General features: G+C 45.1%; 1 protein-coding gene across 7 annotated transcripts in view; it reads left to right on the top strand.

Annotated features, from left to right (window-relative positions):
- EPB41L4B (erythrocyte membrane protein band 4.1 like 4B) overlaps positions 1 to 23016 on the top strand; it is a 148915-nt gene that overhangs the window by 19540 nt on the left and 106359 nt on the right. For all 7 annotated transcript variants that reach the window (XM_054500340.1, XM_054500342.1, XM_054500337.2 and 4 more), the window contains exon 2: positions 21591 to 21695. In XM_054500340.1, the coding sequence (XP_054356315.1) occupies positions 21591 to 21695 (105 nt within the window). The remainder of the gene's footprint in view (positions 1 to 21590; positions 21696 to 23016) is intronic.

Here is a 23016-nt window from a genome sequence, read left to right as displayed (position 1 = left end):
AGCTCAGGGATTGACGAGGAAGGGGCCTCCCAGGAACTTTCTGGGGAGATGAGAAGGGGCTGAGTGGTAGAGGAGTGTGGGGTACACCAGTCCATTTGTCAAAGTAGAATAGCTTAGATTTGTACATTTCAAGGCAAATGCAATTTACTACCATCCCAAAAAAAGTATAAAAAAATTAATGGTGGGCCAGGGAGGAATGAATAGAGGAAAAGATGATACACAGTGTTGATCATTGTCAAAGCTGAGTGACAGGTGTTTACTGTACTCTTCTGTTGACTTTGTGTTTATTTGAAATTGTAATCTTTGTTGATCCCTCCTTCTGAGAAGTCAGCCTGTTGCCTCCTGGGGCAAATGCAGGATCTCAGGGCGGTGGGGCTAAGTGACGGCAAGAAGAGGGTTTGTTCTGTGTTTTCAAATTGACATTTTATTTTTATGTTGTTGGAAATATCATTAGTGATGTGGAATAAATTAGGCATATGTAAAATTACAGGTTGAGCAGGGCTATGGTGGCCATGAGTATAGGTATAATGAGGCTATTATTTTTTGTTAGTTCTTGAGTGATGCCTCATTTGGGTAGAAATCCTGTTAGTGGGGGCAGTCCTCCTAGGGATAGTAGAGTAACAAGCACTATGGATGTTAGTAGTGGTAACTGATTTCACATATAGGATAGTGATAATGTTGTAGCACTTATATTTGTATTGGTTTTTTTATTGTTGTTGTTTATTTCTTTGTTTTTGAGGCAAAGTCTTGCTTTGTCGCCCAGGCTGGAGTGCAGTGGCATGATCCTGGCTCACAGCAATGTCCATCTCCCGGGTTCAAGCGATTCTCCTACCTCAGCCTCCGGGGTAGCTGGGATTATGGGCGCCCATCACCACGCCTGGCTAATGTTTATATTTTTAGTAGGAACAGGGTTTCCCCACGTTGGCCAGGCTGTTCTCAAACTCATGACCTCAAGTGGTCTGCCTACCTCAGCCTCCCAAAATGCTGGGATTACAGGCATGAGCCACCACGCCTGGCCTGTATTTGTATTGAATAATATAAATATGGTTACTGTTAATATTAGGTAAAGTAATGGATTTAAGATTGTGATGGTGGGGTTGTAGGTTGAAACTGCGGCTGTTCAACCTATATGAGCAATTGATGAATACACTAAAATGTTTTGGAGCTGCGTTTAATTGAGTCTCCCTCAAACTCCCACTGAGATGGATAGTGCTCCCGTTGTTAATAGTATATTTAGGTCCATTGAGGGAAAGATTTGGAACATGATAGAAATTTGGGCTAGTTTTTGTCATGGCCCCAGCCACCCTGGCTGTAATCGCTGGACTTGGGTATTCTCTGCCCTGTCAGTGACCGTGAACTTTTAGCTTCTTACCTCTGGCACTTGCCACCGCCCTGTCCCTTCGCTTTCCCTTTTATCTGGGAACAGACCCTCCTCTTCAGTTGACTTTGTCCCTGGCCCCACCTAGTCTCTTCTTATCTCTGCCTCCTCCCTCCTTCTGAGACTCGGAAGCCTTTCTTCACTGTGGTGAATCCACTTGGGTCTCATTTTTGTTCTTCGTAGGGTTGTGGTATGGCACTGGTGTGTCTTTGTTCATAGCTGCAGGCTCTGCTGTGAATGTGGGGATGGGGGTGAGTGGATCATCCCCACACAGCTGTAAAAGAGGCATGCTGTATGATTCCATGTGTATGAACTTCGGCACAGGCAGGAGGAATCTGTGGTACCCGTGGGAGGAAAGGAAGGGGTAGAAATTGGAAAGAGGCACACAAGGAACTTTGCGAGGGGTGAGGGGTATTGCTGGAAATGTTCTATATTTTCACCTTCGTGGTGGCTGCCAGGTACATTCACTTGTGGTAATTCCTTGAGTTGTACATGTATGATCTGTGCACTTTTGTCTAGGTATGTGATGCTTCAATTAAAAAAAAAAAAAAACTTGCTGGACATTGTGGCTGATGCCTATAATCCAAGCACTTTGGGAAGCTCAGGCAAGAAAGAGAATCTTTTGGGGCCAGGAGTTCAAGACCAGCCTAGGCCACATAGCAAGACCCGCCCCCCCCCCCCCATCTCAACATAAAAGAAAAAAAATTAGCTAAGCATGGTGGTGCATGCCTGTAGTCTCACCTGCTCAGGAGGCTGAGGTGGGAGGATTGCTTGATTCCAGGAAGTCAAGGCTGCAGTGAGCCATGATGGTACCACTGTACTCCAGCCTGGGCAACAGAGTGAGACCTTGTCTTAAAGAAACAAACAAAAAAATCTAGAGAGCCGTACAAGGTTCTTAAAAATCTTCCCATTCTACCTAAATAAATAAATAAGTAATCACATTTGTATACTTTCTTGAAAGACTGGGAGATCTGATAGCACGGTCTGATTTCCCGTGGAGTGGCAGTTGGCTAGACCTGTGTAGTGACTGCCACCTCCATTCCTCATGACCCACTTCGCCCATTAGAATGTCCCCTGTCTTTACAGCGTCCAGCAGGAATTCCTCAAAGTGCCTGGTGTGTGGGTGGCAAATGTGTAACCCCATTGCAGAATTCCCTCCTATTTTTGCTTCTCTAGGTATCTTAGAAGGTATAGGGACCATGGGGGATTCGGTGCCTGGTCTGGTGGTACTCTTGCAGGAATACCTTTGACATGGTGTACTTTTTTTTGTAAGAATACTTTTGGACGATACCTGGGACATTGGAGCCCTGTGTGCTCAACCATTCCAGATAAATTTGTTCTCCTTGAACTGCAGAAAATTGGGGTTAACGAAAATTGGTCAACTCTTAGCAGTTAAAAGATGACGAGACGTTACCTAGGTGTTTGGTTCTGTAAATCATTTCCTATTTGTGTCTTCTAAAGTAATATTTCATCATAGTACCAGTTAACACTTGTTCCTTGGCATTCAGTTGTTGCTTTTAAAAATGCGTATATGGGCCAGGTGCCGTGGCACACACCTGTAATCCCAGCAATTTGGGAGGCTGAGGTGGGTGGATCACAAGGTCAGGAGGTTGAGACCAGCCTGACCAACATGGTGAAACCCCATCGCTACTAAAAATACAAAAATTAGCTGGGTGTGGTGGCAGGCGCCTGTAATCCCAGCTACTCAGGAGGCTGAGGCAGGAGAATTGCTTGAGCCCGGGAGGCGGAGGTTGCAGTGAGCCGAGATCGCACCACTGCACTCCAGCCTGGGTGACAGAGCAAGACCCTGTCTCGGGGGGGGAAAAAAAAAACATATATGATTGGGAAATTTTCTTCTTAGTTAATGGGTAAGGAAAGGCTAACTTTTTGTGTGGTGAACTTATAGTCAAGATTCTATTCACAGTAGCCTCACCCTAACCACAAACCACAGACCTCAGGGAAATAGTCTTGATAATCTGTATAAATCCAAGCCTAAAGAGAGGCTGTCAGCATCACACCTTTCTTTTCTCCAGCTGAACGTGTCATTCTCTGCCTTCTTCCTGCAAGAGGCAGTGACTTTTTTTTTCTGAAGACTACTGACTCACCCAAAAGAAAAAGGCTATCTATAAAAAGACAACTTTATTTGTATACTCCTCCATCAGATGAATGGATAGTGATGCCTTGGTTATAGTTTTATGACCCTAATAGCCAAGCTCACCATAGACAGGGTTAAAGGAAAAAAGTTCATGTGCTTTTCCACTCATTGTCCTTTTTGAAAATCTTACACACAGAGCCAAGTACATAGCTCTAAAGTTCTGCTCCTTATGTACAGAATACCAGGCATGAGTGGGACCCAAGGAGCTTGGGGTCCAAGACTGTGCCTTGGCCCAAGTAGCATCCAGGCTATTAGGGACAGCTCTCACCATCAGTTTCAGTCCAGGGGAGTACCATGCAAAGCATCCAGGGGCTGCCATGCAGCGAGGCCCCTGATCGCCCCAGGGATGCTGTGGGAAGTCCTGGGGCTTAGAGTCAGAGGTCCCGGGCGCAGGCCCTGGCTTTGCTGGTGGACGGCCGTGACTGTGCCACATGGCGCATCTGCATTGGTTCTCATTTCATCCTCACATCACTCGGTGGGAAATGCGTGCTATCACCTCCATTCACAGACAGAAAACAAGCTCAGAAAGGTGAAGGGGCTTTGTTGGGGTCATGCTGGTTGTAAGTAGTGGAGCCCAGATTCAAACCTGCCCTCTAACTTGAAGCCTGTGTTCTTGTCTCTTGTTAGTTTGCTAGGACTGCTGTAACAAAGTACCCCAGACTGGGTGCCTTAAACAACAGCAAGCAATTTATTTTCTCACCATTCTGGAGGCTGGAATCCAAGATCGTGGTGCGGCAGGGTTGGTTTCCTCTGAAGCCTCTCTCCTTGGCTGGCAGATCCCCCCCACCCACCCAGCTGCCTCTTCTCCCTCTGCCTTCATGTGGTCTTTCCCCTGCGTATGTGTCTCTAGTGTCTCTGTGTGTCCCGATCTCCTCTTTTTATAATGACACCACATTGTCATCCAGTCAGATTGGATTAGGGTCATTCTAACAACTTCCCTTCAGCTTAGTTACCTCTTTAAAAGCCCTGTCTCCAAATACAATCACATTCTGAAGTACCAGGGGTTAGGACTTTAACATATTAATTTGGGGTGGGGGGGTGTGACACAGTTCAGCCCGTAACACTGTCCTGTCTCTTAGCCACCATGAGCTCACTTCCTTCTTCTTTTTTTTTTTTTTTTTTTTTTTTTTTTGAGATAGGGCCTCGTTCTGCAGTGATGTGATCATAGCTTACTGCAGCCTCAAACTCCTGGGCTCAAACGCAGTCTTCCCACCTCAGACTCCCCAGTGACTGGGGCTACAGATATGTGCCATCATGCCCAGATAATTTTTAAAATTTTGTGTAGAGATGGAGGTGTGGCTGTGTTGCCCATGCCAATCTCGAACTCTTGGCCTCAAGTGATCCTCCCGCCTCCGCCTCCCAAAGTGCTGGGATTACAGCTGTGAGCCACTGCACCTGGCCTCACCTCCCTCTTCTGTAAATAGGCATGCTACCTAAATGAGGTACCTTCATCCCCAGGCCCGTCCCATGGGTGAACCCAGGCCAAGCCCTGTTAAATTCATCATCATTTCATATAATCCTTATAACATCCTTGCTAGGTAAGAAATTTACTGGACATCAAACTCAGCCTGAGCTGAGTAATAGAGTTAGGACTCAAACTCTCACCTGCTGACTCCCGAGCTCGTGTATTCAGTGCACTGCATCATAAGGTATATTATGAGATTCCAAAACTGTGATTTCAGGGCTGTGGAAGCTTCATGGCTTATGGGGGAACAGTCACTACAGGACTTGGGAGTTTCAGGAAGCGTCATGTGCGAGATAGCATCGACATGCCTTACTTTTCAAATGTTCTCACATTCCTAAGTTGCAAGGATGGGTAGGGGCAGTCATCCACCCAAAGTTAGTCCTTTCTGTTCACGTTTCTTGGCTAGATTTCCTGGGAATTTGTTGCATATTTATTTATGTGGAATTATTTGCTTTCAGAATTGCACGGAGGGGGAATCTGCAATCTGGCTGCAAAAAGTAATTTGGCAATTTATTTTCAGGGCTGCCCTTCTTCCAGCAGCTTGTTTCAAATTCAACCTCTGGCACAGAGACATCCATCATTTTAATTGCATGTTACTGTTTAGTGAGGCACAAATTTGTTTCATTTTCTTTTTCTTTCTCCTGTAGTAGTAGGTGGTTGTGGGTTTTTTTCCTGATTTGCCACAAAAAAGAAAAAAAAAGAAAAAAATAATTACCTAAACCACTTTTTTATGGCCAAGGAGTTTATAACACTGAGCTGTCTGGGGTTTTTTTTTGGTGTTGCATATTTGGTTCTTAACCTTTCAGTAGCAGAAATGTGAGCCTTGCCTTTTCTTTTCCTGTTCAGATAACGTCCATAATACAGTCGCCTGAACATAGTCCCAAGAAGGAAAATTGTATTGGTCTCAGGGTCAGAAGGTTTGCTTTTCATTCTGGTTTTGCAGTGACTGCCTGCCTGTGTGACCTGCCTCTTGCCTCACTTTTTCCATCCATAAAATGAAGGACTTGAATGTGCAGATTTCTAGAACATTCCTATGTTCTTGTGCCTGTAATACTGAGTCCTGGGCAGGGTGGCCATCCAAGGATGTACACTGAGGAGCTTCTCTTGTTCCATACCGTGATGTTCTTATTCTGCTGGGTTGTGGATTATGGTGCTTTAGTTCAAAGTCAAAAATCAATCCTATATCCCTCAGCAGTCTTCTAAGGGATAAAAATATTGTTTACATAAAATTAGCTTGGGTAGAAAGTTAGCTTTGGTGTTCAAAGCTAAGAACTTAGCTTTCATTGCTGCATATACTTTGTTTCTTCCTGTAAAAGGACATGGTGTCTGTGAAGTTAGGCACAAAGTCCAGGAGTGCATCCCCTTTATAAGGTGCACCAAGCACTGGGGCGTGGGGACAAAATGTGACTCAACGTCCGTAGGTGGATGCTGAGTTGGGTGCCAGGACTCTTGTGTATGGTGTTTTGTTTTCACAGTGTGGAAGAGATTGTTAATGGTTTGGAGTAATTTTTTCTGTCTGCATCTCGCAACACTTTCCTCGTCACTGTGGATGTCAGACTCTTCCCCCAGTGACCTGGAGTCTCCAAGTCAGGGCTCAGCCCACACTGTGCTGACACCCTCCAATCCCCAACTCCTTTGCATGTTACAAGATTTTATTTTAAGTGTTTATTATGGAGATTTAAAAATATACAAACTATTGAGAAGGTGTGATGAAACTCTCATGTACACAACACCCACTTATTATTCTGAAATATTTTAAAGCAAGTCCCAGGCAACTTATTGTTTAACCTGTTAATACTTAAATATTCACTAATAAATACTTATACACACACACACACACACACACACACACAGCCACAATATCATTATACTCCACAAAATGAACAATGATTTTTTTTTTGAGGGGGGACAGGGTCTCTGTTGCCCAGGCTGGAATGCAGTGATGCAATCGTGGCTTACTGCAACTTCAACCTCCTGGTCTCAAGCAATCCTCAATCTTCCTCCTACCTCAGCCTCCCGAGTAGCTGAGACTACCGGCATGTGGAACTGCACTCGGCTAAATTCTTATTTTTAGTAGAGATCAGGTCTCACTGTGTTTCCCAGGCTGGTCTCAAACTCCTGGGCTCAAGCATTCCACCTACCTCGGCCTCCCAAAGTGCTGGGATTATAGGCATGAGCCATCATATCTGGCCTAACAATGATTTTTTTTTTTTTTTTTTTTTTTTGAGACGGAGTCTCACTCTCTCTCGCCCAGGCTGGAGTGCAGTGGCGTGATCTCGGCTCACTGCAAGCTCCGCCCCCTGAGTTCACATCATTCTCCTGCCTCAGCCTCCCGAGTAGCTGGGACTATAGGCGCCCGCCACCACACCAGGCTAATTTTTTTGTATTTTTGTAGAGATGGGGTTTCACTGTGTTAGCCAGGATGGTCTCGATCTCCTGACCTCGTGATCCGCCCGCCTCGGCCTCCCAAAGTGCTGGGATTACAGGCATGAGCCACCACACCCGGCCAACAATGATTTCTTAATGTCACCTGATACCACACCCGGCCAACAATGATTTCTTAATGTCACCTGATACAAAGTCCTTGATGGGTTTAGTGCAATTATCTTAAAAAGCTTTTTATAGTTGGTTTGTTTAAACCAGAAGCTACTACAGACCACACATTGCATCTAGTAGATATGTCTCTTAAGTTCTTTTTATCTGTACGTCCCCTTCTCCTCTTTTCAATGCGGTTTATTGAGTTCTAATATGGAGTTGGTGATGTAGCGTAAGGCAGCCTCAGAGAGTCCAATATCGTTAACATCTTTCTCCTAAACGGAGTTAGTGCCCTTCAAAGAACGGTTTTTAGTTTATCTTTTTTTTTTTTTTTTTTTTTTTAAGAATGTGTATGTTGTCCGGGCATGGTGGCTCACCCCTGTAATCAGCACTTTAGGAGGCCAAGACAGGTGGATCACCTGAGGTCAGGAGTTGCAGACCAGCCTGGCTGACATGATGAAACCCCATCTCTACTAAAAATACAAAAAATAAGCCGAGCGTGGTGGCAGGTGCCTGTAATCCCAGCTACTCAGGAGGCTGAGGCAGGGGAATCACTTGAACCCAGAAGGCAGAGGTTGCAGTGACCCGAGATCACGCCATTGCACTCCAGCCCTGACAACAAGAGTGAAACTCCGTCTCAAGGAAAAAAAAAAAGAATGCATATGTTTATTCTGCTTCCTTGTCTTCAAGCAAATGAAACCTAAGTTAACGTCATGGTGTGGGGATGTCCTAAGAAGAAACATTTTTTAAATTATGAAAAACATCGTAAATACAAAATCTTTTATGTACGCATACAATACCATGCATACACACTGTATCTGTGTATATGTATGGTTTTCATTCTGGTAATCTTTTGTTGCATAACACACTCCCCCAATGCTTAGTGCTGTAAAACAACCACATTTATCATGATGGGTTCTGTTGGTCAAGAATTTGAGCAGGGCTCACAGCTCGGAGATGCTTCTGCTCCTCATGGCATTGACCAAGGGGTACTCAGTTGGAAGGTGGGCTCGTGTGGAGTGTCCAAAATGGCTGCACTAACATATCTGGTGTCTTGGAAGGGATTGCTGGAAGCCTGAGCTCACCTGGGATGGTTGACTGGCACATGTGCTTGTGGCCTCTTAAACATGGCAGTCTTAGGGTAGTTAGACGTTTCACATGGTAGCTGGCTCTTCTAGAGCAAGCTTCCTGGGAGAACTGTCACCTAGCCTTGGAAATCACAGAACATCATTAACACCATATTTGATTTGGTTGATGCAGTGACAGGCTCTTCCAGATTCAAGGGAAAAGGACAGAGACCCCCTCTCTTGATAAGAGTGTCAGAGAATTGCAGCCATGTTTGTAAGCTCCACAGTTTAAAAGAATAATACTGAAACTGACACCTTAGGTATTTGGCCACCTGGTACTTTTTAAGTCCCCATGTACTTGCTTGTCTCTTGGTGTAAGATGGAAGCCACTGGGATGGGAGGCATCTGCCTTAGAGGTCATGCAGGGTATCTCCTGCCTCCCATTCCCATTCATAAGGGATTTGAGTGGACTCAATTGGGCAAGCGCACTGTGACAGTTTACATGACTTGCCTTGCCTGATGATAATGGCAACAGTGGGAGGCTTCCAATACAAACTCTAAAAGAAGTTTGTCCAGCGGACCTTTGTGTTAGGGAGGCTGCCTGATATTTTGTTCATGTCCCTGTCAGTAGGGATAGTATATTAGCGAATGTGTCTGCTAGTATTGTGACCAGAAAAAGTGGTGGGTGAAACCAAGTCTCAGGGCAGCCAGAATCAAGTAGCTTTAGGTATCCTTGGCTTTAGTGAACATCTTGAGGAATAAATGGGAAACCTATTTGTAAACTATTGAATCACTAGTGTTAGACATGTTTGGACAGAGCTATAGGTAGACAGGAATCGAGGTCCCTAGCAGATGTTAGGTATTCTATGTTGATTGAAAGAGGGTTCATAGGAATGTGACCAGTGGGGTCACACAGTCCTCATAGTAGCCTTGTGAAGGAGATGCTGTTAAAGGAAGAAACGAGCACTTTGAACCCCTGCAGAGATCTAAATACAGCATGGCCTAAGGACAGTTCATTGGCCTGGAACAGAGGCTGATCAATAGTTGATCAATAATGCAACACAAAGTCTCAGTGTTTTAAATTGATCCCTCTGTGAGTCGAAGCTAGTGCGGCTGTGGTTCTGTGGTGGAACAGTTGAGCCTAGAATCTGCCTGTCTGGGCCTCCTACAGCACATTGGAAGCCCCTTGTCCATGGAGTGAGGAGGACCCTGGTCATCTGTGGAACTGATCATCAATGCCTCCTTCCACGGACTCGCACACCAAGATGACAAGCAGTCACTTTCTTCTAAGATTGTTCTTACTTCCTTGTTGATCAAAATTAAGGACAGTTGTTTTGTTGCTTCCTCTGATTTCTAAGAGATTGTTAGCCAGGCAAGTCAGGAAATTAATAACATGTGCTCTGTTTTACCAGAATTGAATTTCCAGGAGCCGCCTAGACTGTTGACGTCCCTTCTCACTACAGTGTCTTGGCCTCTGTGTTAGTTTGTGAGCAAATAATCTGCTTTTCACTGTGCTTCAGCTTTCCTGCCCTTCAGACTAAGTGGGAATTGGGAATTGCCTCCCTACCGTGAGATCTCTTTGTTGGACTGTGTGTGGCCTTGTATCCCAGCCCTAGCCAAGACCATGCGTGGAGTAGGCTTTCAGTATTTATGTGTTAAATTGGGCTTAAGAAATAGTTCTTGTTTGCAAGGCATATTGTATGTGCTTGGAGCTAAAGAGGTGAATGAGATGGCTAGAGAGGTAGTGGGATGAGATAGAAAGAACTCTGTCCTAAAAATCAGGAAGGCTGGGCCCCTATTATAGTTCTGCTACTTATAAGCAGTATGAATTGATGATGTAATTTCCCTGAGGCTCAGTCTCCTCTGCGAAATGGGGTCATAGAACCTTTGTGACGTTGAGGCACCCTTCAACTGGGAGGTGAAATTTATAAGCTGGACAGCCTGGCCATAAGTCCAGTAGACCATGGACACTTCTGCATGGTCTTTGCATCATCGTGTTCTAGTTTTGAGTCACCAAATCTTGCTGATGGCTGAGATGGTATTTCTTACTCATGATGAAATGTTAAGGTAGCTTATTTGGTAATTTCAGATATTTGTATTTATGATGTCCAAGAGTAAACAGTTTATATTTGTTTATGACGGCTTAGCAGTGTTGGCAATGGGAACTCCTGGGCTACTTGGTGGGGGGTGTGTGTGTGTGTGTGTGAGATATGTATATATGGCTAGTTTCCTGCCAAGGCTCCTAGAAAATGGCAAGTTATTGGGGGGAGGGCAGAGCTGGTAACTAATCATGAAATCAGCACTTCCTAGAAATAGCTGAAACAGGCCTTGAGGTTGGTGCCTTCTGAGAACTGCTGGCTGGGAAGCCAACTGCTGATCCCAGGTGGAGCTCTGGGACAGTATTTTAAACTAGGGGTGTTTAAGGACTTGGGAAAGAAGGAATTGATCTCTAGGGATGAACGTGGGTTTACAAAAGTCCCCAAACCAGACTAACCTCAATATTTCTTTCAGTGAAATTACTAAACTTCACATACCTCTATTTTTATTAAGCATCTGACAAAAAGCACACCATGTTATTCCTGTGGACAAGTGGGAGAAATAGGTTTCGATGAAAGTCACAATAATTCCTTTGTATAGAACACCACAGGGCGCAGTGTATGCTCATTTGCTATCTTGCTTTTTCATTATGAGCATGATTTAGCAAGGGTGACAGGGCAGATGAGAGTACTCCAAGACTTGGAGGTGCCTAAGGCCATGGTCATATTGCTAGAGAAGTGGTAGAACTAGTTTCCAACCCACCGTTTCTGCCTCACAGAGTCCCAGGGCACAGCCCCATGTGGTACAACTGTGTGCAGTCATGCCTGGGGTTGCAGTTACCATCGGACAGGTGCCATTAGGTACTGTCGAAGAACAGAAAGATACCCCAGCACCACCACTCCCCACGTCAGACCTGCTTAGCAGATTTCCCACGTGCTGTAAAACAGGGATCAATCACTGGTAAGTGGAATAACAAACTGAGACTTGTAATGTTCTTAATAGGATAGATCATAGGCCAATTTAAATAGGATGCAGTTTAGTTGGAACAAATGCAAAGCCTGCACTTGGGGTTAGAAACCATCACTACAACTATTTTGATTGTTTTCTAACCCAGGACTTGTTAGCATTTTGTGCATAAAAGGCATAGCATTTTGTTAGCCACAAGGATAGGCCATAGTGAGATATGGCTTCCAAAACATCAATGTCCCAGTGTGCCTTAGGACCGACGAGGGGTCTGGAAGGGGTGACAGGAGTAACAGGGTTCTGCATCCAGGTCCCGGCCAGCTACAGATAATTCCGATGGATTTGGACCAGGCAGATCAGGTTTCTGAAAAGTGAGTTGTTTGAAGACTGTTGTAGGAACTGAGGATTCTCCTTAACCCACATTAGTGTTTATGTTTATTGAGCCTCAGAATGTCAGCTGGCAGAGAAGCAAATATGAATAGGGCAGGGTGCTGCCAACAAGGAAGCTGAATAATGAAGAGTGTTACTTGAAATTGGCCCTGGAAACTGGCTTGCTGCAGGTGGAGAAAGGAATGGGGGTGCGGGAGAAGGGCATCCTAGGCAAAGGAAGGACACAAGCCAAGCCTGAGAGGCGGGGCCTGCTGTGCATGGTGGGGTAGGCCTTGTATTTGGAGAACAACACGCTTCATAGTTTGACCAGAGCCCAGGGTACATGTAGGGTCCTGGGAGGGATAAAACTTGAATTAGGTTGGGCAGGGTTGATGGGTGCAAAGTCCCTGACACCAGGCTGAGGAACCTGCACTTTATTCTCTGGTGGATGTTTTTTGATCAGAGAAGTGACTAAGACGAGGGCTGTGTTTACGGAAAGATCATTCTGGCAAACACAGGGAAGATGGGTGTCAGGAGGGACCCACTGGGGGGTGGGTGTCTTAGTCCTTCTGGGCTACCGTGACCAGATACCTTAGATTGGGTAAATTATAAACAACAGAAACTTTCTTTCCTTTTCTTTTCTTTTCTTTTCTTTCTTTCCTTTCTTTTTCGTTCCTTTCCTTCTTTTCTTTTTTTTTTTTTTTTTTTGGACAAGGTCTCGCTCTGTTACCCAGGCTAGAGTGCAGTGGCATGAACAGCTCACTGCAGCCTCAACGTCCTGGCTCAAGTGATCCTCCCACCTCAGCCTCTTGAGTAATTGGGACTACAGGCACATACCACCACACCCAGCTAATTTTTTTTTTTTTTTTTTTTTTTTTTGAGATGGAGTCTCGCCCTGTCACCGAGGCTGGAGTGCAGTGGTGCGATCTCAGCTCACTGCAAGCTCCGCCTCCTGGGTTCACTCCATTCTCCTGCCTCAGCCTCCCCAGTAGCTGGGACTACAGGCGCCCGCCACCAAGCCTGGCTAATTTTTTGTATTTTGTTTAGTAGAGACGGGGTTTCACCGTGTTAGTCAGGATGGTCACAATCTCCTGACCTTGTGATCCGCCCGCCTCGGCCTCCCTGGGATTACAGGCGTGAGCCACCATGCCCGGCCCTAATTTTTTTGTTATCTGTAGAGATGGGGTTTCCCTGTCTTGCCCAGGTTGGTCTGGAGCTCCTGGACTCAAGCGATCCTCCTGCCTTGGCCTCCCAAACTGTTGCGATTATAGACGTGAGCCACCATGCCTGGCCCAGAAACTTTTTCTTATAGTTCTGGGGCCTGGATATCCAAGATCAAGGAGCCGGCAGATTCAGTGGCTGGTGAGGTACTTGTGGATGGCACCCTGTTGCTGCATCCTCACACAGCAGCAGGGGCAAGGCTGCTGGCTTCAACGTCTTTTATAAAGGTGCAAGTCCCATTCCTGAGGGCAGAGCCCTAGTGATGGGGCCTGAAGTTCCCACTTCTTAGTACCATCACACTGGATGTTAGTTTTCAATGTATGAATTTGGAGGGATGCCATTATTCAAACTGTAGCATGGGACCACTTGGGGGCCTGTTGCTGTAGTCCAGATACAAAGTGATGTGACTTGAGCTGTGATGGAGATGGAAGGGAAGAGGCCTTCCCGAAGCTGGCCACAGAAAGACTTGCCAGCCAGGATTGGTGGCTCACACCTGTAATCCCAGCACTTTGGGAGGCCAAGGTAGAAGGATCACTTAAGCCCAGGAGTTTAAGATCAGCCTGGGCAACATAGTGGGACCCCATAGTGGAGTGCACCTGTGGTCTCAGCTACTCGGGAGGCTGAGGTGGGAGGATCGCTTGAGCCCAGGAGATGGAGGCTGCTGTTATCTGTGATGGCACTACTGTACTCCACCCTGGGTAACAGAAAAGACCCTGTCTCAAAAAAGAAAGACACGTCATCTGATGGATATGGGGCAGGTAGATAGAGGGGAGCCACGTTTACCTTCAAGGAGATGGTACCTGAGATCACTTTGACTGCATAGGCACTGTGGTTTTGCAATTCACTTCACAAGTAGGATGTATACATCTGACTGGCACACTCACATACAGCTTATTTCCTCCTTTCAAACCTGCCTGGGATGGCTGGCATCTTATGCTATTGAGACTAATGAGATTTGATGGGTTGGCTTCTATCTTCTTTGTTCTTCCGGGACCAGATCTGACCTGTTAATGTTGCACTTGGGTCAGCTTGCAGTCAGACATTGTCAGCAGCATCTTATCTAAGAAGGTCAGGATAGTTCATTTATTTTGGGGGGCAGTTAAGACATCAGCTGTCCAGCAGTCTCCCTTATCAGGAGCACAGCTAGGAACCAGTGAATAAGCAAAATGAGAATCTCAGGCTGGCCAGCGAAGATATCCCAGTGTCCATCCCTTCTCCTGCTTGCTGCCTGCCTGCCCCAGTCTTTCACTGGCAACTATGTACTCTTATTTTACACATGATTTTAATGAGCTGGGTTATTTTTAGCTCATGTCATCAGAAGGAGCTGCTACAGAGACATAGACTGACTCAAAACCACCAGTTGTTGGTCTTTGGGAAAAGTTAATGTGTTGGCAGAAAAACTAGAAAACATTGATGCAAGAACTCAAAGGTAGGAGCTCTCTGGAGCCTGCTGTGTTTGGGAACAGCTCACCATACAAGTCTGGAAGGAGATGGAGCATTATTGCATTTCGGAACAGGGATCCCGACTTAGCTGTTACATTCAGTACATTCTGCTTAAGAAGGCAGGGAGGGAAATGGTGTTGCTACCTCTGGGTTTGAGTTTCAACCCTGTTTTGGATGACTTGGCCCCTCAAGAAGTACTTGTTCAGTGAGAACTTCCTTTAGTTCCTATAGGGCTTCCCATAGTGAGGGAGTAACGTGAGTTGTGTCTGCAACACCCAGAATGGTGGTTGGGACTTGAGCAATTGGCAAATATTTGTTAAATGAGTGGATGAATTCATCACAGAGAGGGAGACCTGGGTAACGATAAGGCAACAAGAAATGGCTTTCCAGGCTCGTCACAGTAACTCGTCTTCTATTATAACCACTAGACAACGCGTCGCATAATGGCAACAAAATTATGCTTAGGTAAACAGCCTTGGCAGTGCACACGGTTCCCTAGGTGCTTGTTCATGGAATACTTAATTTGAAAAGATTTTAATGAGTGTATCCTCTTTTTTAGGCCTGCTGCTGGTAGAGCACCACCAGTCTGTTGTCAGTGTTGTAGCATGGCTCATCCAGAACATCTCTTTCTTGGCCCCAGATCTTACCCCCTTCCCGCTGCTGTCCATCCTTCCATTCACATCCATCCATCCACCCATCCATCCATCCATCCATCCATCCATCCATCCTCCCTCCACCCACCCACCTACCTTCCCCTGCATAAAATAGTCATTTATGGAGCGCCTGCTGTGAGCCAGCCAGGCACTGTGCTTTGGGGATGGAGGGACAGAGACGTGGGTACTCAGATGAACACAGCTGGTCCCTGTCCTCAGGGAGGGAGCGCTCTCAGTCAGAAGTAGGATTCTGACACAGGAGCACAGGCAGCTGCAGTACAGTGTGATGAGTATGTATATACTTAAGGCACACACCTGCTTACAGGAATGCTGAGGAGGGAGCACTTACTTCTCCGGGGGTGGGAGTAGAGTTGGGGAGGCTCCTGAAAGATGGACTGTTTGGACTAAGCCTGAGATGACAGTTTGTGTCATCTCAGATTTGTAGGGGTTGCCCCGGGTGGGGTGTCCAGGTTGGCGGTGCAGGCAAAGTAAGTTACCTGGAGCTTTCTTAGTTTTGAGAGGGGACACTGCAGGCTGGGAAGAGTGAGAGATGGTGGTTTCAAGGGCAGTGACCTCGATCACCTTGTCTTCATTCTACCTGGTAACCCACTGGGGACCCCTGTTTGGAGGACCCCTCCATTCCAGCCCTCATAATTTAACCAGATTATTCTTGAAGCTGGAAGGGGCTGTTGGGAATTCTCTCTTCCAGCAGAAGGTAGCAAACAAAGAACGTACTTGGGGGACATATGGGAGGGGCAGTTATAGATTTATTAAAAAAAGCATCAGAGTTGAGTAAAGATGATACCTATCCCCCAGCCCCTGCTGTCTTCCACCTCCGAGCCAGCTCAGTGAGCGTCTGGCATGGCAGGAGGGACCTGCCATCCCTCGAAAGATCCCTTTCCCAACTTCCACCTCGAGCCCCTTCTACACTAAGAGCCATTTTAGAAACATCAGAAAAGTGAGATTTGGAATGACCTAGACAGAAACTTAGGCTAACCCTCTTCATTTTACGTAAATAGAGCTGTGATGGTTCAGTTAATACTCTGTGTGATGATGGGATGGTCAGCCCAGAACCAAAACAGACCTAGGTGGGGAACGGGTTGGATTTGGGGCCATTTGAGTTTTGGTGGCCCTGTGTATTCAGGGCACCATGGCAGATTTGCTGCTGCAGGATAAGTCTGGGTTGGCGATATGGATTTGGGGAAATTGTGAATTGCTTAAGGTCGCAGTTGGTGGTGCATCTGGGACTAGAGCACAGGTTTCTTGCTTCCTCCTGGCCCAATTTTTCTGCCACATCCTGCTGCTAAAAGTGTTACTTAACTAGTTCTGTCCCACTAGCAGATTCTCTAATGAAGCACTGGAGCCATCATAATAGGTATTGTGTAGAGCCAGTGGCGATGGATAGTAATAGGGAAAAAAATATCCAAAGGATGGGTTGTTAAGGTCAAGAGGAAAAGTACCAGAATGGTGATTTTTAAGAAGTTGTATTTGGTCTCTGACAACTGCCAGAAGATCACCGTTAAAACTTGGGGAGAAGCCAGGCATGGGGGCTCACGCCTCGGATCCCAGTGCTTTGGGAGGCTAAGGTGGATCACTTGAGCCCAGAGTTTAAGACCACCATGGGCAACATAGCAAGACCCCGCCTCTACAAAATATTTTAAAATTAGCCCAGTGTGGTGGGGTGTGCCCATAATCCTAGCTACTGGGGAGGCTGAGGCAGGGGGATCCTTTGAGCCCAGGAGTTCAAGGCTACAGTGAACTATGATCCTGCCACTGCACTCCAGCCTGGGCAACAGAGCAAGACCCTGTCTAAAACAAACAAAAAACTTGGGAACAAAGCCATCCATGGTTTCTCTATGCTTCATCCTGATATAGACGGTTTCCAATTTACAGTGGTTCGACTGAGGATTCTGTGGCTTTATGATGGTGTGAAAGTAATAATGCATTCAGTGAAAACCGTACTTTGGGGACCCATGCAACCATTCTGTTGTTCACTTTCAGTACATTATTCAATAAATTACATGAGATATTCAATACTTTATTATACAATACGCTTTGCGTTCAATGATTTTTGCTGAGCACGTTTAAGGTAGGCTAGGTTAAGCTGTAATGTTCAGTAGGTTAGGTGTATTAAGTGCATTTTTTCTTTTCTTTTTTTTTTTTTCTTTAAGTCAAGGTGTCACTCTGTCACCCAGGCTAGAGTATAGAGGTACAATGCAGCTTATTGCAACCTCGAACTTCAAGTGATCCTTCTGCCTCAGCCTCCTGAGTAGCTAGGACTACAGATGCATGCCACCATGCCCAACTAATTTTTTTTTTTTTTTTTTACTTTTTTGTAGAGATGGGGTCTTGCTGTGTTGCCCAGGCTGATCTCGAACTCCTGGCCTCAAGCAATCCTCCAGCCTCAGCCTCCCAAAGTACTGGAATTACAGGCATGAGCCACCGTGCCTGGCCTTAAGTGCATTTACAACTTATAATAGGTTTATTGAGATGTAATCCCATCATAAGGAGCATCTGTACAACTATTTTCATTTTAGCAAATTTCCTGTTTTTATCAAGCAGTCTATGTACATAACACATATGTATTTTTATTTAGTTGCAATCACAGCTTGCTTATTCCTTTAAAGTCTGTTTACCTAACATTGTCATTAAAATTTTCCTTGTTTTTTATCTCATCTTCATAATTATCTTTTATAATGGCTGAACAGTATTCTGGAGTGTTGATGTGTCGAGGTTCTGTGTCCCTGTGGTGGAGAGATGAGGCCGTCTCATCCCCCAGCCTCCTTTCTCCAGTTGCATATCCTGCCTTCTGCTTCTATTGACCTGTTGCCTTAGAGGAGTATGTCGAGGAAGGAAAGAGCCTGAAGGCTGTAATCCCATGATGCAGTTTTCATTCTTTGTTTTTACTTTGTGTTATTGCTGCTATGTGTGTCACACAAATATAGCTGCACAAAGAAAACAAAGGTACCCAGTTTACTGGGTTACAAGAAGGCAGACATCCTGGTACCACTACACAAGTCAGGGGAGAACCCTGCCTACTGCCCAGAAGCCCTTAGTGTAACCTTGCCACAAGATCAACAATTACGCTGACTTTATTGTGGCCACTTCCTTGTTCTTCTCCAGTTTTGTCACCCAAGTGTGCATGTGTAGATGTTGCATTTTCATTTTGCCTTTAAGAAAAAAGTGTATTTTAAATCTCTTTTAATCTGTAGGTATCCCCTCTATCTCTTCTCTTCTCTATATTCTGCTTGTTGAAGAAAGAAATGGGATCATTTGGCTGGGCGTGGTGGCTCACGCCTGTAATCCCAGCACTTTGGGAAGCCGAGGTGGGCAGATCACTTGAGGTCGGGAGTTGAGACCAGCCTGGCCAACATGGTGAAACCCTGTCTCTACTAAAAATAAGCCGGGCTTGGTGGCGCACGCCTGTAATCCCAGCTACTCGGGAGGCTGAGGCAGCAGAATCACTTGAATCCAGGAGGCAGACGTTGCAGTGAGTCAAGATTGCACCACTGCACTCCAGGCTGGGCGACAAGAGCAAAACTCCATTTCAAAGAAAAAGAAATGAGATCATTTGTCCTGAGTGGTTCTCACAGGCTAAATCTTGCGGAGAGAGAGGTTGGGGAGCAAGGTTACATCTTAGGTGATGGGGTGTTCTTATCAGGAGGTACGTAATGTCTGGTTGTCTCCTATTGTGATGTTAGTAAACACTGATGTTCAGTGCTTAGAACCTACAACCCATTAGGGGTTGCAAAGTGATGATGTTGCAGTTCTGTTATTTCTTCATTTATTTGTTGAAATACTTCAATAAAGAAAAACTCCACCCACCTACTATTTTTAAAAGCTTTATTTAGATTCACATGTCATACAGTTTGCCTATCTAAAATGTACAATCCAGCAGCTCTTAGTATATTCACAGAGTTGTGCAGCTGTCACCACAAGCAATTTTAGAACATTTCATTTAAATCCCCCTTCCCCCTACAAATAACTGTACTCCCCTTAGCTGTCGTCCCCCAAACCCCTTTGCCCGAAGCAACCACTAATCTAATTTCTAGCTCTATAGATTTCCCTCCTTTGGAGGTTTCTTATAAATGGATCATATGATGTGTGGTGGCTCCTTGTGTTTGGCTTCTTTCACTTAGCATAATGTTTCCTAGGTCCATCCATGTGGAAGCACATATCAGCACTTCATTCTTTTTTACGGCCAAACGGTAGTCCATTGTACAGTTATACTGTGTTTTGTTGATCCATTCATCAATTGATAGATATTTGGGCTGTTTCTACCTTTGAATATTATAAATAATACTGCTATGAGCATTTGTGTACAAGTTTTCACGTGAACATATGTTTTCATTTCTCTTACCTAGAAGTAGAATTGTTGGGTCGTGTGGTAACTAACTCTATGTTTAGCCATTTGTGGAACTGCCAGGCTATTTTCCAAAGCAGCTGCACAGTTTTACATTCCCATCAGCAGTATATGAGGGTTTCTACTTCTCCAACATTTGTTATGATCTGTCTTTTTATTTATTTATTTATTTATGAGACGGAGTCTTGCCCTACTGCCGAGGCTGAGTGCAGTGGCACAATCTCGGCTCGCTGCAACCTCCACCTCCCCAACCTCAGCCTCCCGAATAGCTGGGATTACAGGTGCCCATCACCATACCCTGCTAATTTTTGTATTTTTAGTGGAGACGGGGTTTCACCATGTTGGCCAGGCTGGTCTTGAACTCATGATCTCAAGTGATCCGCCCACCTCAGACTCCCAAATTGTTGGGATTACAGGCATGAGCCACTGTGCCCCGCCTTTTTAATTATAGCCATCCTAGTGAGTGTGACATAGTATTTGATTGTAATTTTGATTTGCATTTCCCTCATGACTAGTGATGCTGAGCATCTTTTCATGTGTTTATTGACCATTTGTATGTTTGGGGGGAACTAGCTGTATGTACCCTCTGTCCGTTTTTAAATTGGATACTTGTCTTTTTATTATTGAGCTGTAATAGTTCTTTATATATTCTAGATTAAAAGTCTAGATTTGCAAACATGTTCTCCCATCTGGGTTGTCTGCACTTTCTTCAAGTCTCAATGTCCTTTGAAGCAAAAAAAAAAAGTCTCACATTTTGATGACGTCCAGTTTATTTTTTCTTTTGTTGCTTATGCTTTTGGTGTCATAGCTAAGAAATCATTGTCTAACTGAAAGTCATGAGGCTTTATGCCTATGTTTTATTCTGAGAGTTTTATAGTTTTAGCTCTCACATTTAGGTCTTTGATGCACTTTGAATTAATTTCTGCATATGCTGCCGTCTACTCTTAGGCTACCCAGTGCTGCAGTTAAAGGGAGAGTCAGTGCTGGATTCTTTCCCTTTCTTTACCAGTTTCCATAATAAGGAGTTGCCACCGAGTCATCCTATGGAGTTGGGTTTTTTTTTCTTTGTGATTATGGCACTTAGATTTAAGCATATTTGTGTTTGGATCCATTGACGTTTTATCTGAGAAGCGTGTCTGCTCCGCTTGGGTGACTATTAAGAAGTCTTTTCATTTGTCAGAGACTTCAGTATCCTTGCAGTGGTTTCTCATTCAAACTTTCTCTCAGTTTTCCCAAGGAGAGGTGGGGAGAGTAGGTATCCTGAGGCCCATTTTACAGGGGCAGGAATAGAAGCGTTAGGAGGAGTGACTTGTATGAAGTCAAGTGGCAGATGCAGGACTTGACCCCTTGTTTCTCCGACTGCTTTCTTGTGCTTATGCCCCATGTGTATACCACATAGTCAAAACCTTGGCATGAACCTGGAATTTGAGTTTGAGTCCTGGTTCATGGCCTGTGACCTCCAGCAGGTCTTTGGGTTTCCCTGAGACTTGGTTACCTACTTTGTGAAATCGGAAGGCTGGAAGAGCCAATTTCAGAGGATGAGCTTTCTTTCCTAAGTAAGGTTGCCTGCATTGAGAAACAGCCCAGCTTTCGCTATGCTAGAGTAAGGCCCTCATATACCCTTCTTCAGGCGTGTCTGATTTTGGCAAAGCTTATCTTCCCATGTAGGTATTCATCCAAAAAGTATTCTTTTTGTAAGAAGAGACTAGCAAAAGTTAACAGGGTTATCTAGATTCTTAACTTTATGCTATTATGTGGCATTTGAGTTTCTTTAACCATGAGTTTATATTACACTTATAATCAAACTAATTACAAATTTAAAAATTTGTGTGTGCTGACATGTATGCAATTTACAAAGAGAAGTGGGTTTTTTTTTTAACCTTTTTTTTCTTATCTAGCTGTCTCACCCTAAGTTTTTTCATCTTCCCAATTGTCTTCCAGAAACATGCCAAAGGCCAGGATTTGTTTGATCAGATTGTGTACCACTTGGACCTTGTGGAAACAGATTACTTTGGCCTCCAGTTCCTCGACTCTGCCCAGGTTGCGGTAGGTTATTGCTTTGATTCGTTTCAGAACAGATTGGCTTTTCATTGCTAATTGCACATCCACAGTTGCTAGAAATGGGTAGAGAAAAACAGGACTAAAACTGTGATACTGTGCCAGTAACAGGCATTGGGATGGAGGTTGTGGTGCCCAAGTGCCATGTGTCACAATGCCTGTAGGATGCGTCACCCTTGAGGTGGCCAGTAATCAGGAGAGGATGTGAATGGGATTCATTAGGGATGCATTATAGGCACATTTCTAGAAAAGGTAGAAAGAAGAAATATCATTATAGAAGTTCTTTTAGGCTGGGGGCAGTGGCTCGTGCCTATAATCCCAGCACTTTGGGAGGCTGAGGCAGGTGGATTGCTTGAGTCCAAAACCAGCCTGGGCAACAAGGCGAAACCCCATCTCAACAAAGAATACAAAAATTAGTCAGGCATGGTGGCGTGTGCCTGAAGTCCCAGCTACTAGGGAGGCTGAGGTAGGAGGATTGATTGAACCCGGATGGTCAAGGCTGCAGTGAGTTCAATCGATCCTGCCACCTCAGCCTCCCTAGTGGCTGTATTCCAGCCTGGGTGACAGAGTAAGATCCTGTCTCAAAAAAAAAAAAAAAAAAAAGGAAAAGAAAGAAACTCTTTTAATGGTGCTGCTTTTATTTTTAACCAGCAGAAGAGGCTGTGCCACCATCTTCTTGCAGAGTCTGCCTGGGTAGAGAGCAGGTGCTGTGAACGGAGCTGAATGCCAGCCAGGCTTAGTGGGGCTGGGGGTGGATGGGGTCGGAGCAGGTCTTGCTGTTGCCGAGAACCATCTTGCAGGTTCCAGGAGGCTGTGTTAGGTCAGCACTTTCCTTGCTTTGCCTGAGACAGAACTGTTCACAGTGGAGATGTTAGAATAAGTGAACTCCACAAAGCTCAGACCCACTGTTTTTAAAAGCAAGAATGACTTCATAGTTCCCCTTCCCAACAAAATCTAGCTTGGGGTTTCAAAGATAATTTATTCGACAATCTAAATCTATTTATGGAGTGCCCATTATGCACTGGGCCCTGTGCTGAGCGTTGTGGATAAAGCAGTGCACATAGATATGTCATATGCCAGATGGTAATAGGAGTCAAGAAAAATAAAGGCGAGGAAGGAGTGGACTGGGGGGAGGGGAAGCACTATTTTAGACAGTGTATTAAAGGCTGGGTTGCCTGATCAGGATGTTTGAGCTGGAGACCTGGAGCTCCTCATAATGGTTAAGGCTGTCTACTGGAAGATACTTATCAGATACTTCTTGATTGTATCTGGAAGTTGTCAGGTGACATGTGACATTTGTAAGATGAAG

The sequence above is a fragment of the Pongo pygmaeus genome, chromosome 13 (genome assembly GCF_028885625.2).
Source record: "Pongo pygmaeus isolate AG05252 chromosome 13, NHGRI_mPonPyg2-v2.0_pri, whole genome shotgun sequence".
NCBI classification, from domain to species: domain Eukaryota; kingdom Metazoa; phylum Chordata; class Mammalia; order Primates; family Hominidae; genus Pongo; species Pongo pygmaeus.
The sequence above is the reverse complement of the archived record's forward strand: the minus strand, read 5'-3'. Positions and strand labels throughout refer to the sequence as shown.